This window comes from Myotis lucifugus, unplaced genomic scaffold (assembly GCF_000147115.1).
Source record: "Myotis lucifugus unplaced genomic scaffold, Myoluc2.0 scaffold_111, whole genome shotgun sequence".
In the NCBI taxonomy this organism is placed as follows: domain Eukaryota; kingdom Metazoa; phylum Chordata; class Mammalia; order Chiroptera; family Vespertilionidae; genus Myotis; species Myotis lucifugus.
The window spans coordinates 3,077,246-3,092,971 of NW_005871159.1; the positions used below are offsets into that span (position 1 = coordinate 3,077,246).

General features: G+C 38.0%; 1 protein-coding gene across 2 annotated transcripts in view; it reads left to right on the forward strand.

The window, feature by feature from the left end:
* EFHC1 (EF-hand domain containing 1) overlaps window positions 1-15,726 on the forward strand; it is a 63,486-nt gene that overhangs the window by 16,442 nt on the left and 31,318 nt on the right. For both annotated transcript variants that reach the window (XM_006093232.3, XM_023757686.1), the window contains exons 3-5: window positions 4,695-4,982; window positions 9,449-9,598; window positions 10,745-10,934. In XM_006093232.3, the coding sequence (XP_006093294.1) occupies window positions 4,695-4,982; window positions 9,449-9,598; window positions 10,745-10,934 (628 nt within the window). The remainder of the gene's footprint in view (window positions 1-4,694; window positions 4,983-9,448; window positions 9,599-10,744; window positions 10,935-15,726) is intronic.

Consider the following 15,726-nt stretch of genomic DNA (forward strand, 5'->3'; position numbering starts at 1 on the left):
TATTGATTTCAGAGAGGGGAGAGAGATAGAAACATCAATGATGAGGGAGAATCATTGATTGGCTGCCTCCTGCATGCCCCCGACCAGGGATTGAGCACCTGGGCCTGTGCTCTTGACCAGAATTGAACCTGGGACCCTTTAGTCCGCAGGCCGATGCTCTATCCACTGAGCCAAACCAGCTAGGGCAATAAGTACTTTTTTGATTAACAAATAAATATTTTAGGAGTTAGAGTATTATTTTACTGAGACCTCACATATTAACTTGACTCTCTGTAACATGAATTACATATTGAAAACATGTAGTTTTAGCTATATGTGTAGGTCATATGCCAGAGAAAATCCAAGTGTTTATTGCACAAACTTATCCATATTAAGTGATCAGAGCTGAATGTAAAGACAGAAAAACACTCCTAGGGGATGTTTTAATAGATAAAATTTTTACCACTTACCATTTATGTCAGAAAACAAACTCCCAAATAACCAGAGAACTTGAAAATTTTGTGCCCTAATTAACTGAATAGTCAATTTCTTCAATTAGTACCAAATATACCATCTATATATATAAAAGGCTAATATGCTAAGTATCCGACCATCTGACCAGTCGCTATGACATGCACTGACCACCAGGGGGCAGACACTCAACGCAGGAGCTGCTGAGCTGCAGTGACTTGGCAGCGGTGGTTCTCGGGTGACACACCCCGAAACCAGAGAGGAGGGAGCTTGATTCCTCGCAGGGCCGCTGGATTCCACCTTCAGCCGTGGGTTATGTTGTTGCTGGGGCACTGTCGGTCCTGAATCTGGTTTACTGTACACTTGCATTTGCGTTCCACACCCTCTTATGACAGCAACTTTGCAGAGGGCCCTCTTACACTCCGGGACCACTCGGGGGATATCAGAGAGCCGGTTTTGGCCTGGTCCCCGCAGGTCAGGCCAAGGGACCCCACCTGCCGGAGGGACCCTGCTCACTCAGCAGACGCTGGGGAGGGACTGAGGGAGGTTGGCTTCAGGGAGTGTCTGGCCAGTCTCACCCAGTACCGCCCCACTGGCCACCTTCTAATTAATTTCCTTTCATTGTGAACAAATCCATGTACCAGGTCATTCGTGTATATGTAACCAGTTACTTCTTTTCTCTATACAGTCTGAATGTACTAAAGTGAATATAAAGTAAAACTGAGCTTTACCTTAGTTAATTTTTCTTTTTGTTTCCGAAGGAATTGTTTAGATTTTACAAAATGATTATGTGGTCATAGTTCACTACTGTAGATGCACATAGAATTAGGATTCAATTGTAATGATCATGTGACATAGTCTAGAAGATTTGTGTTTTTTTAATTGAGATTTTATCCTTTTATTTTTAATATATTTTTATTGATTTCAGAGAGGAAGGAAGAGAGAGAGAGAGATAGAAACATCAATGATGGGAGAGAATCATTGATCGGCTGCCTCCTAAACATCCCCTACTGGGGATCGAGCCCACAACCACGGCCCTTGACTGGAATCAAACCTGAGACCCTTCAGTCCACAGGCCGATGCGTTATCCACTGAGCCAAACCGGCTAGGGCTAGAAGATTTGTTTATAAGTAACGCATATCATTTAAAAATTTTTATTTTAAATAGAAGAAATTCAGTTTATTTTATTCTTTAAAGAGTGTGTTTGTATTTCCTCCCTGCCTCCCATTCTGAGGCCAAGTTCCTGTTGCCAAAGGCATTTTCATCCCTTTCAATCTTAGAAAGCAGACGGCCGGAACATGGGTGTGCCATAGGGCTCAGTCTTTGGACTTCTCTGTCTGCTTATTCTTTTGGTCTAGATGCATAGCTTGAAATGTCCTTTATATGATGATATTCTGTGCCTATAATTTGTAATTGCCTATTTGACATCTCTTTTTTAATGTTTAATAGACACCTTAAACTAAACATGTTCAGAACTTAACTCCCGATTTGTCTCCTCATCCCCCAAATCTGCTCCACTGCAATCTTCCCAATATCAATATGACAGCAATTCCGTCCTTTCATTTGCTTAGGTCAAAATGTTTGAATCATCCTGATTTTTCTCTAATATTGACTTCTTTTCCAGACCCAGTCCTGCATTCCAAATTGCCCCTTGCAATATCAACTTAAACTCAGCAAGTTTGAAATTGAGCTCATCATCTGTCCTACCAAAATTATCTTCTTAATATCTCTATTTCTGTGAGAATCATCACTATATTCCTAGCTCTGTGTTTTCTCAATATCTCATCTGGCTTCCATCCTTCTGCTTCCTCATCACCACCCAAATCAACTCTTTGTTTTTTCATCACTGGTCATTTATTGCTATAGACCTGGACTATTGGAGGGGCTCTCAGCCTGATGGCCAGGCCTAGCACCTTCCTCCATCACGGTCTGCACACTGCTGTTGGGTTTCCTTCCTCTGCTGCTGTTGCTAGAATATACCCTTGTCCCCTCCTCTTAAACTTTCTCTGACCATGTTAGCTTCACAGTTCCTTTTCTGAACCACTCTAGCATTGTTATCTAAGAAGTAGTGAGGTATATGGAGAGAACTTTGGACTGTGAGTTTACAGACTGAGCTTCAAGTCCCAGCTACGCCCCTAACCCCTTCTGTGGCCTCAGACAAGCCACGGTACCACCCCGAGTCTCAGTGTCCTTCCTTGTAAAATGAGGGAAGTTTGAATAGCTGACTATGTCTGGCTCTAACATTTGTGTATTTATTTGCAGCTGCTCAAAGACCATTTCATATATGAATTACTGATCCTATCTCCACTCAGTGATCATGTCCCCAGTTCTTTGCAGTTGATCTAAAATGTTACTATAAAATGACTTTTATATTTTGCTTTTACCATATTATTTTTTCCTTTTAACATTCTATTACATTAACCCATCTCATCTTTTTATTATGAATTTTAAGGCCTTCATTCCATTATGTTCATGTTTCTCCTGTGAAGTTGCCTGTTCTCTTTTGGTTTTTATCTTGTTCTTCCACAATAGAGACTATACCTTTTTAGCTACAGCACTCATGTATAAAATTGTTCTGTATTTTCTATTCATTGAGCCATATTTGAGTCTTTACTGGAGGATCTCCTTGTTTTGTTGTTCTTATTCTAGTAGAGGTTTGGGTTAACACTTTCTTACCTAAGACATCATTCTAATACTTTGTCTCCCTGAAAAGAAATATTAAAAATAGAAACAGAATAGCCCAGCCAGTGTGGCTCAGTGATTAAGTGTCAACTTATAAACCAGGAGGTCATGGTTTGATTCTGGGTCAGGGCACATGCCTGGGTTGCAGGCTTGAACCCCAGTGTGAGTGTATAGGAAGCAGCCTATCAATGATTCTCTCATTGATGTTTCTATCTCTCTTTCACTCTGCCTTCCTCTCTGAAATTAATAAAAATATATTGAAAAAAAGAAACAATAACAGATATTTATAAAATTCATCCTAAAGCCTGCCAACATAGACTTTTTATAATATTTTTACATATTTTTAAATGTATAATAGACATGCCATTTGACTTCACAGCAATACTGGTGTTCTCCAGAGGACCTAGGGTTTGCTCTATCATATATATTTCTGAGTACAATTTACATGGCAACCGTGGGGGATTCTGTGGTGGATTGATGATTTGAGAGTTATTCATACAAACTTTCTAATGTTTTTAGTATGAATATGTAAGGGGCTCCACTTCTAAAGAAATGGACTTGAGCCTTCATTTTCATTTTGAAATAAAAAGTCATAATCTTGTCCAAATTTCTTACTCTTTCCAAAAATTTTTAGAGAGGTTTTTGCCATGGACGTGCGGCTAGTACAGTTAAGGTCTTTAAGCCATCTTATCAAGGAACACATTAGTAAATAGTCTACACATGGTTTGAGCACTTAGAGCAGAAGTCAGCAAACTCATTATAGGGCCCATAGAAAATATTTTGGGTTTTGCAGTGTCTTGGTTTGCTTGAGCTGCTATAATAAAATAACAGGTGGCTTACATAATAGAACTTTATTTTTTCATTGTTCTGGGGACTAGCAGACCAAGATCAAGCTTCCTGCTGATTTGGTTTCTGATGGGGGCTCTCTTCCTGACTTGCAGGCAGCTGCCTTCTTGCTTTGTCCTCACATGGCCTTTCCTCGGTATGTGCTGAGAGTCGGGGGCAGGGGAGAATGCCATTATTTCCATTGGATTAGTGTCCCCACCCTTAGGACCTCATTTAAGCTTAATTAACTTGTAAAGACTCTATCTCCAAATATAGTCACATCGAGAGTTAGGGCTTCAATATAAATTTGGGAGAGGGGACACACAATTCAGACCATAGCAGCAGCCCAAATGGTCTCTCTATCACAACTACTCACAACTCTGCCCTTGTAATGGGAAAGCAGCCATTAGCAAATAAATGTTAATTGTTTGTGTAATTACTTTATTTGTAAATACTGAAATTTAAATTTCATATAATTTCTATGTGTTGTGAAATTTTATTCTATTGATTTTTAATCACCTAAATATGTAAAAAAAAAAACATTCTTAGTTTGTATACAAGAGCAGGTGACAGGTATATTTAACTCATGGACCATAATTTGGCAATCTTTGATTTAGTAGATAGGAGTGATGAATATTCAAATCCCTCAGAGTGATTTCTCTTTACAGGAGGGTACTTGACATTTTCTGGATGAGAAACTAATACAACACCATTTTTTCTTCCCTTATGTGTTATAGGTACTGAAGTTTGATGCCTATTTTCAAGAAGATGTTTCTATGTCCACTGACGAACACTATAGGATCCGTCAGGTGCACATTTACTACTACCTGGAAGATGACAGCATGTCAGTCATGGAGCCCCTTGTGGAAAACTCTGGGATCCCTCAAGGCAAGCTAATCAAACGTCAGCGCTTACCCAAGAACGACCGGGGAGACCATTACCATTGGAAAGACCTAAACCGAGGAATAAACATTACAGTTTATGGCAGAACTTTCCACATTGTTGACTGTGATGGATTCACACAGGTATAGTATATATTTTTGGAAGTTGTGGTCTCTGAGGCATTCTAATTTATGGAAGGATACATATCACTTACTAGAGTAAGATAATCTGCCTTGTATGGATTATTATATAGGTTGATTTGGTATTTGTATATGTGCCAAAACTATGCAGTGATATCATTTTTTCACAATGATATTGAAACATAGTCATTCAAATAAAATTAAACTTGCATCATAGCTGAAGCCTTTTGATAAGAAACCAATTTACATGCCAGTTCAAATAGCGAGTAGAGGAGTAGCACCCTTGATGGGGTGGAAATAGGAAAGATGCATTGGACAATGTACCTGAAGTTTGAGTTCACAAAAATAGTACTATCTCTATTAGCACATATGAGCCTAAATTTTTCTGTGTAATTTATGTTTTTTTTTCTGTAAACCGTACTTGCTATATAATAGGGAAACTTGATCTCTAAAGAATTCCTGAAATAAAACCGTTTTTAAAGGAAAACACTTTTTTTTATATTGACAAAAATCTTCTGCTTTCTTTATTTCATAAATATGGATTTTCTTACCATAGAGAGAGAGAGAGAGAGAGAGAGAGAGAGAGAGAGAGAGAGAGGCCCCTTTTTTTAAAAGCACAAAATGTATGCATGTGGCTCAGTGGTTGAACGTCAACCTATGAACCAGGAGGTCACGGTTCGATTTCTGGACAGGGCACATGCTGGGGTTTTGGGCTCAGTCCCCAATTGGGGTTTTGCAGGAGGCAGCTGACCAGTGAGTGATTCTCTCTCATCATTGATGTTTCTGTCTTTTTCTCCTCTCCCTTCCTCTCTGAAATCAATAAAAACATATATTTTAAAAAAATAAAAGCACTAGAAGCAAATATAGTTAGTTTCTCAGTTATTTTATACCTTTAATCTCATGTTACCTAATGCCAGATAAGATTAGTTTTTACCATGCACTGAGCTCTTACGAATTCACTCATTTATCTTTTTAATTTAGTAATTTATTTAGCAAATACTTATCGAGTGCCTGCTATGTGCCAGGCACTGTCACAGGTGCCAAGTATAAAGAATTGCCCTTATGGAGGTGATCACATTCTGGTTGGAGGAGGAAACAATAAATAAATTTATAATGTGTCAGATACTTATAAGAGCTATCGAAGAAACGAAATCAGAGTAAATGGGATGGAAGTTGGAGTTGCTCTATATGAAGGCTGGTCAGGGAAGGCCTCATAGATAAGGTGACAGGTGAACAAAGACCTCAAGGAAGTAAGAAAAGGAGCCACGGCACCTGTGTCATCCCAAAGCAACAGAGAAAAATTCTACAGAAGGTTGAGGTGCTAGCTAGACCATCTTTGAGATATTGTCCCCTTCAAGCATGTTTTGTTCTGTCATTGTTTAGGTTTTTTAGGTCCTTTAAATCATAGGCAGTTTCAGAATTGTACCAAAAATGAGAAATTATAAAATGTTACTTTAAGTTGAGTTATTAAATTTATTTTCACAATTGTGTCTCTCTGGACAATTTGAACATTTGCAAATTGATCATTGAGCAGTTGATCTAAACCAGTTACAGTCAGTTCTTAATATTCATGGTAGTTTTGTTCTATAAAGTTACCACAAACACTTCATTAGCAAACACTGCACCATTGCTCCAAGGAGAAATACAGGCTTAGGTTCCTACAAGTCTCTGGTCACCACGTTTTCATCAACCCATTGGATACATAAACTTGTTTAATGTGTTTCTGTTTCAGAATGCCACATTTAAAATATACTGTTGATTCATTAACATCAGACTCACACCTAAATGAAGGTTATCTCACACATGTATTTCCTCCTTCAGGGACATCAGCCTGACTTTTAAAAAATTGTGGTAAAATATACATAACATAAAATTTACATTTTAACAAATTTAGATGTATAGTTTAGTGACATTAAGTACATATCACAGCCTTCTTTCATGTAGAGTATGAGACAGTACGTCAGCACTAAGGTTGGGGCATTTTAAACAGCAAAATCACCAACAAATGCACAAAGTGAGAAAAAGTGGCACTAAAGAGACCACAAAAAGGATACTTTTTCAATACAAAAGCTGAAACACCGCAGAATGTCACTTTGTTTAACCTCAGCTATGAATGTGTGCATTAGGCAACTCAGATTTTCATCACTGCATGCATGTCTGAAAGACCAATAAATTTTAGGAAGTAGGTAAATTTGCAAATACAGAATTTGTGAATATTGTAATGACTGATAATAGACTAGAGCTGTGTATTTCGGGCACTGATAATTAGATTGAATTGTGTTTTCAGTAATTGGTCTGTTAGGTGAGAAGTTGGCTCCTTAAACAGTTTAAAATGTATGCACATCTTATTTAATTTGATGGTTTTCATTAGGGCTGGACCTATGGATGGATAAGGAAGATAGCTGTCTTTAGGGTGTGATTTGAATAAGAAATCACCTCTCTTTAAACATATCATCATCACCACCATCCCTTCTAACCCCTCCTCATTACTCCAAATAAATGTTTGGTCCTATAGACAGAATGAACTGAGCACATTAAAAAATAAAGCTCCAGAAATCAGCAATAATAGAATTTATTACCTTCACTAAAGTATTTTTTAAAAATATTTTTATTGATTTCAGAGAGGAAGGGGGAGGGAGAGAGAGAGAGTAAAATCAATGATGAGAGAGAGTCATTGATCAACTTCCTCTTGCCTGCCCCACACTGGGGATCAAGCCCACAGCCGGGGCATGTGCACTGACTGGGAATCTAACCAGCGACCTCCTGGTTCCTTGGTCGACACTCAACTGCTGAGCCACCCGGCCGGGCTCTTCACTAAAGTGTTACTGCTAGTAAAGTAGATATGAACTCTACTCCACAAATGCCGATGTGCAAAAAATATTATATTAAAAAGTGACTTAAAACCTACTTGAGCCCCAGTCCAACTGAGCTCGTATTTCTGTTCACCCTCAGCTTTGCCAAAGTTTTCAAGCCCTAAGAACAAGGAAGCATTCCCAGACTTAACGGAGTCCTATAGGCAGGGCTCACATGTCCAGTGACCAAGGACACCACCCTGATGTTTGGTGCTAGGTAAGACACTGGAACTCCGAACGCCTGAGATTAAATGTACCTGGCTGCACAGGTGCTCGGAGCGTCCCTACAGATCACGTATAGAGTCTTGCTCTTCTGAGAACCACCAACTGTGTCTGTTTTCCAGTCTGGGGGAATTTCCCCCTTTCTCTCCTCTTGCCCTTAAAGACATTCCCTTCTCTCCCCTCCTTTAAAATAATCTCATCAAAGAGTTTAGGCTTTATCTAAGAGATAGGAAGTACTGTCATCCTTAGGAAGCTTCTCAATTCCTGCCCAAATTCCTAAGGTAAGGTTAACAAAGGGTCTGGTTATCTGTTGAAAGCAACAGAAAAGAGTACAACACATTAAGTATCTCAACCAATAATCCTGCTACACTAATACACCACCTCAAAGGAGAGGAGAATTTTTATTGCCAGTCAGTATCTCCAGCTTAGTCGATTTAGTAGTAGACATTAAAATTCATAATATTTTAATATTGAAAGAATATTGGAGACTGCCTAGTAAACTTGAAATACTAAGATTACAAGCAAGTTAGTGCAGAGCTAATACTAGAACCCAAATATTTTGGTCCTGTGTTCTATATATTTTCTATTGAATTCTCCAAAAGTAAACTACACAATTCCCCAAAGAAACCTAGATTTCAGGTTAATTTCTAGTTCCAGAATGTAAACAGAACCCATGAAGTTGTTCTTTTCTGATTCTCAAAAAAGCATAATCTATTATGGTTCTTTTAAAAAGAAATGTCAAGTTGTATTAAAAGATATAGTGACTCTGAAAATAGTATTATATTTACTCATAATTAGCAAAATAGAATTCAAAATCAAGTCAAGTTCAAATGCTTTCCTTAACTTTTTTTCTGGTGAGATGTGAACACTTGATTTGCCTTTCCTGGTTTGCTATATAACGTTTTCTGATCTAAACCAGTGGGCATGCTTGCTTTTTTTTATTTTGCAGGGGAGACCTAATCATAGACTTGTTTTAAATGAGTTGGAAAGTTGGGAATTTGATTTCAGCTGAACTTTGCCATTATGCGGTTTGTCCCTATACCTGATATAAATTACATATTTGAAACTGGTTAGGTTTCAGATTTGTGTATGTAAGTAATCTTTAGTCTGTGCTCAGGCACCTGACTAAATTCCATTGATCTGAGGTTATATTTGGAGCTTCTCTTATTGCCCGTCATTTTTATAATATAGAACACTTTAGGTAATAATCAACTATTGTCTGCATTATTGAGTTGGGTCAATTGGAGGCTCAGTACTGCAAATACATGCTCAAGGTGCAAATTAATGGTTAACCCTGGCAGTGGTATAGAAATTATTACACTTATTTTTATTCCATCAGTTAATACTTGAAGAAGCTTCAAGAAAGGTGATCAGTATTAATTTTGAATTATTTAGGAATTTTTGGAAAGTCAAGGAATTGAATTAAATCCACCTGGGAAGATGGCTCTGGATCCTTACACAGAACTTCGGAAACGGCCTCTTCATCAGTATGTCACTCCATCGGACTTTGATCAACTCAAGCAGTTTCTCACCTTTGACAAACAAGTAAGTGACTCAGGCACCTTGGTAAGTTAACTCGTTTCCAAGTGTGGAAATGTTTATTAGCAAACTATTTTGGTGTGTGTGTGTGTTTTGAAACATCACACCTATAATATAACCATTTGGATACAGTGCTATTTTTCGGATTTTATCTAGAGTTAGAGGGCTAGGAATGCCAAAGTTTTATAGAGATCCAAAGAAGATTGTGGAAGTAAGTCTTATGACTTCCACCAAACCTTTAAATCTTAGAGCATTCCTGAGCTACATCTTCTTTCCACTTTATATTTCCAGCTGGCTACTTATTTCCCAAATGTGAGTTAACCTCAACAGAATCCTTTGGGAAACCTTAAATGGATTATTTATTTTGCATATATGTAGATTTCTCATGTTCAAATAGTAATTTCACAGAAGTATTCCATTACAGATGATTCTTGTTAAGTTTTATGTTAATGTGTGAGTACAGAATGTTCTGGGTATTTTCCAACTCTCTTCCAGCCTTCCTGTGCTCCCCCTGGTGGGCATGGTGTGTAGGAGATTTCAGTCTTCCTTAGTGTGCTGAAGGGAAAGATCACCCTCAATGCTTCTTTGCTGCTTTTTTTCTCTCAGAAATGTAATTCCTTTTAGTTCAGAAAATTTTACCTAGCACTATCATAGTCTTTTTAAGGATGTTCTTTATATCAATCATATATCTGTTATTACTTTGTATTTAAAGATTGTGTTATTGATATTACTACAAGATATGTGTTGATGAAACTAAAAAAAGACTGATAAGTAAATGAAAATTCTTTCCATATTAATTACATACAAACCATTCACATGCACCTTTATTAGTAACTGTATAAAGGATCCATTGCTCTTTTAATTCAACTTCTCTTTCCCTGACTAATATTTTTGGATCAAAGTGAATATTTTTTCTCAGCACAGATTTATAAGCCTATTAATATTTTCCAGCTGTTGACATCTGATATATAATTTCAGATGTTCTGTATGTTTGGTAAAAATTTCTTTTTTTTTTTTAACCATTTGAGATTGCTTCATTGTATTTCTAGCTAATCTCTTCATTATTGTCTGATATATGAATGCCAAAGTAGCTAAGTTAAAGTCTCCACTTATAGAATTCTTATTTAAGTCACTACTTTGGATTTCTCAAAGGTTCTTCGATTTTATGCGATCTGGGATGATACAGACAGCATGTTCGGTGAATGTCGGAAGTACATCATTCATTACTATCTTATGGATGATACGGTAGAAATTCGAGAGATCCATGAACGGAATGATGGGCGTGATCCCTTCCCGGTCCTGATGAACCGCCAGCGTATGCCCAAGGTTTTGGTGGATGCAAGTACGTTTGGTTGGGTTTATCTTCTGATAATTGGACCTTTTTTTGGATTTTAGAGGAGTTTCTAAACCAGTGTGGTCATTTCCCTTTACACTTAGGAGGCTCTTGGTGTGTTCTTAAAGGGACTAAAAACTGCTTTCCCTTAATTTTTGTCCTTTACGTGCCCCCTTGGTTCAGGCTCCCCTCTGAAATGGTCTGGTGGAAAGGACTGATATCCAAGTCAGAAAACAAAAACAAAACAGCAGTGGGAGATTCATGAAAGTGTGGGAGATCAAGGCTTCTGAACTAACGCAACTTAATATCAGACTTGTGTGCATTTCTGAAACAAGCTTTTTCATTCACAGATACAGCTTTTCATTTCCTTATGTGCTTTTTTGACTTTGCTTCTTGCCTCAACTCTGTGACAAAAGGCGTTTCTATGTGGGATGACTTAGGATTGGAAAAGGCATGTCTGTGGCTCATAGAGTGTAGCGCCACTATGTGAACGCTTGCTCTTTCTTTGCTGGTGTAAAGTAACCTAGTGGACTGGAGAGTGAGGCCACAACAAAACGCAGGTGGCACCTGCCTTACATCAGTATTTCTCTGCGATACGTAGGCTTGCTTTAGTTATTGACTTTGTAGTTTAAGAATGTTCTCTTAGCCTGGCTGGTGTGCATGCTCAGTGGCTGAGCATCAACCTATGAACCAGGAGGTCATGGTTCGATTCCCAGTCAGGGCACATGCCCAGGGGATGTGCAGGAGGCAGCCAATCAATGATTCCCTCTCATCATTGATGTTTCTAAATCTCTCCCCCTCTCCCGTACTCTCTGAAGTCAATAAAAATATATTTTAAAAAGAATGTTCTATTATAAAAATGCCATATTGGTGGCATATGACATATCTCATGGTTGGATGGCTGACAGAACTCTGTAAATATTCATTGATTTTTTTGGGAGCTAGGAGATAAGAAATTCCAGGTATTGAGCAAGAGGTTTGTCTTAAAGGTTATAAACAAAGTGGCTGTCTGAAGGCTAAATTCTTGGCCTGCACAGTGTTTAAAAAAGAATGCAATGTTATTTGGGGGTAAGGAGTTGGAGATTTCTATCATTGGGAGAGTGGATAAACAAAATGTGATGAAGGTATACCTTGATAAATATGTAGTGTTAGAAGCAATAAACAGAATGTATAAGAAAGCAAATAGGTGCATCTTAAAAACATAGTGCTGTGTAGAAAAAAAGTAAAAAGAGATGCATAATGCAATAACATTTGCATAAAGTAAAATACACACAAAACAATATACATAATACACTATAATAAAAAAGCTGCACGTTAGAATGGTTGCTTGCGAGGTAGAAGAGAGTGAGATTGGTGAAGAGAATAAAGGAGTAGAATTGTTTTAAATTAAGAGAGTTAACATTTAAAATCTCTTTTTTTGAAAAAATGAGAATAATTGCTAACACAGATTGTATTCTGTGCTAGCAACAACTGGATCTGTGCCCTGGTTCAACAGAGTTTGGCTGCTGCCTGTCATATTCTTATATATAGCCTACTATCCAGCCCTCTTAGAGTCCTAAGACATTAGGACTGAGGTACTAATTTTGGCCTTTCAGATTCCTTAAATGAGCCTGAAATTTCTGCCATCTGGAACTAATAAAAGTTAGATTTACAGTAAATTAAAAGAAAGAATGGAACTGTTAGCAGACCTTGAAAAAAAGTGTCACTAAAACCGAGTTCCTTGAACTCTCAGGTTCCACACTTGTCTCTGCTTTATCCATGTGGCCTACATCTAAAATTTTCAATATATAATCATCCTGTTCTGTCCCCATGTACAAAAATTAATTCAAAATGGATCAAAGACCTAAATATAAGACCTGAAACAATAAGTTACATAGAAGAAACTATAGGTACCAAACTTATGGACCTGCGTTGTAGAGAACATTTTGTGAACTTGACCCCAAAGGAGAGGGGAGGAAAGGCAAAAATAAACGAATGGGACTATATCAAACTAAAAAGCTTCTGCACAGCAAAAGAAACGGACAACAAAACAAACAGGCAGCCAATCAGATGGGAGATGATAGTTGCAAATAGTAGCTCTGACAAAGGTTTAATTTCCAATATTTATAAAGAACTCATAAAACTCAACACCAAATAAATAAACAATCCAATAAAAAGTGGGCAGAGGACCTGAAAATACATCTTTCCCAAGAAGACATATAAACAGCCAATAGATATATGAAAAGATGCTCAACCTCACTGGCAATTAGGGAAATTCAAATCAAAACTATGATGAGATACCACCTTACACCTGTTAGAGTGGCCGTTATCAACAAGACAAGCAACAACAAGTGTTGGAGAGGTAGTGGAAAAAAGGGAACCCTCATTCACTGCTGGTGGGAATGTAGACTGGTACAACCACTATGGACAGCAATCTGGTGATTCCTCAAAAAATTAAGAATAGAGCTACCATATGACCCAGCAATCCCACTCCTGGGTATATACCCAAAAAACTCGAAATCATGTATTCGCAAAGATATATGCACCCCTATATTCATTACAGCATTATTCACAGTGGCCAAGACATGGAAACAACCAAAGTGTCCTGTGGTAAGAGGACAGGATGAAGATGTGGTACATATACACAATGGAATACTATTCAGCCACGAGAAAGGATGAAATAGTGCCATTTGCAACAACAGGATGGACCTTGAGAACATTATGCTAAGTGAAATAAGTCAGACAGAAAAAGCTAAGAACCATATGATTTTACTCATATGTGGGATATAAAACTGAAACTTATGAACACAAACAGCAGTGTGGTGGTTGCCAGAGGGAGGGGTGGGGAGAGAAGTCCTAATGCAAGGTGAGAGGAGAAGATTTGACTTTGGGTGGTGGGCACATGGTGCAATATACAGATTTTTTAACATAGAACCCACACATGAAACCTGTATGTTCATGTTGACCAATGTCACCCCAGTCAATTTAATAAAAATAATACTAATCATCCTGTTCTATAACTTCCCAAATTGTAACTAAGTTTTCATCAGTTACATGGAGAGGCAGCATGTTAACATGTGAAGGGTTCTTTTAAGAGGTAGGAAACATATGTTTTTGTAAAAGTTATTATTAGTCATGCAGCAGGATAGAAAAAGCTAAGCTTCCATCAGCTAAGTAAATAATTCCTTTAACTAGAAGGAGTGTAGAGTTGATGTTTAATAGACTCTCAAAGCCATTTATCCAATGGATGATTCTTACTAAATTCAGTTAAACAAGAGTTACGTGTCTGCTATGGGAGCTAGTTCATGTGCTAAGTGCTGTGGAGGAGAAAATGAAAATAACTTCCAGACCTAGAACCCTTGTCCTTAAGTCCCTTCTAATGACTGGGGAAACAGGTCACATTAGTACACAAAGCCATTAAACAATAACACAAGTGTCCAAGACTATCTGATTATATAACTAGTTATGTCATGTAGACAGAGCTCAGAAGAAGAGATGGGAGCTAGAGTGACTAAAGAAGGCTCTGTGGCAGAGCTGGCTGCCAAATACTTAAAGAACATATAATTTCAAGCTTCATATAAACTCATAAAAAAGAAAAAGAACTTAATTCATTCATTGTTAAAAAAAACTAAAGAGACCATGAGAAAAAAGAACTACAGTCTCACTCATGAACATATGTGCAGAAATCCTAAACATCATATCAGTAAGATAAATCCAGCATTATATGAAAAAGATAATTGTTGGGCAAACAAGGATAAATGGCTGGAACACACACACACACACACACACACACACACCCAGATCTCTCAGAACCTTGTTTACTGAGGAAAACTCATGGAGTCACAAGCTGTGACCCCATTGCCAATCACTTACTGGGGTAACTCAAAGGGATCTAGTAGGGTTAGGCACTGCACACTGGGAGGAGGGGCTTTTATGCCTGGTTGGGAAAATACCAGCCCTTAGTTTAGCATGATCAAGGGCTAGAGTTCATGCCTTTCTGTGTGATATAGCAGAATGTTAGCCTCCTTTTCTATTTTCCCATCTTAGCAATTAACAAGAGAATACCAGTCTACCTCTCCTGCCTCCTGAGATCAGAGTTCTGAGGCCAAGCTTTGTGGTTAAAGCTATGCAGTGTGATACTTTACCAGAACTGATTGACTACCTTATGGTTTCCAACACTTAGTTCTCACAAAACAGTGTGACAAAATTGGATTTATTCCAAAAAAGCAAGGTTGATTTTACATTTTAAAAATGTGTTGATTCCCCAGATGTAGGGATCACTGTAATCTTGCTCACTGTCCCAGCCTCCTGTCACAAGACTAGGTCACACTGTCCCAATAGCAGTGATCACAATTGAAATGAAGCCATTTATTTGTATAATTGTTAATATCTGTCACTTCAAACAGAAGGCTTTCTTCATCAAGACAGGAATGTTGTTTCTATTGTTAATTGTTGTAATCTCAGTATTTAGTAGTGTACCTAGTACGTGGTATATGTGATCACTGATAATTTGTTGGGTTCCTTCTAGATCTAATACTCTACACAAGGACTTTTATTGTTTTTTCCAGTGATGATTTCTTCTGAGCATTAATTCTGTTAAGATCAGTGACCTGTAGTGATAGTTGGAACTGAACATGGGAGAGAGACTTTACAAAAGCCATCTGGGGTATTATTTATGTGTCCTGTCAACAGATGGAAGTACACAGCCTGTGTTCTCCTGGGAACGTAGAGGAGGTCCTGACCCTTGACCAGAGCCAAACACTGCACTCCATCAGGTTCTCAAGAATGCCCTGCTGCTGTGTGTCCCATCCTCATTCCTTCT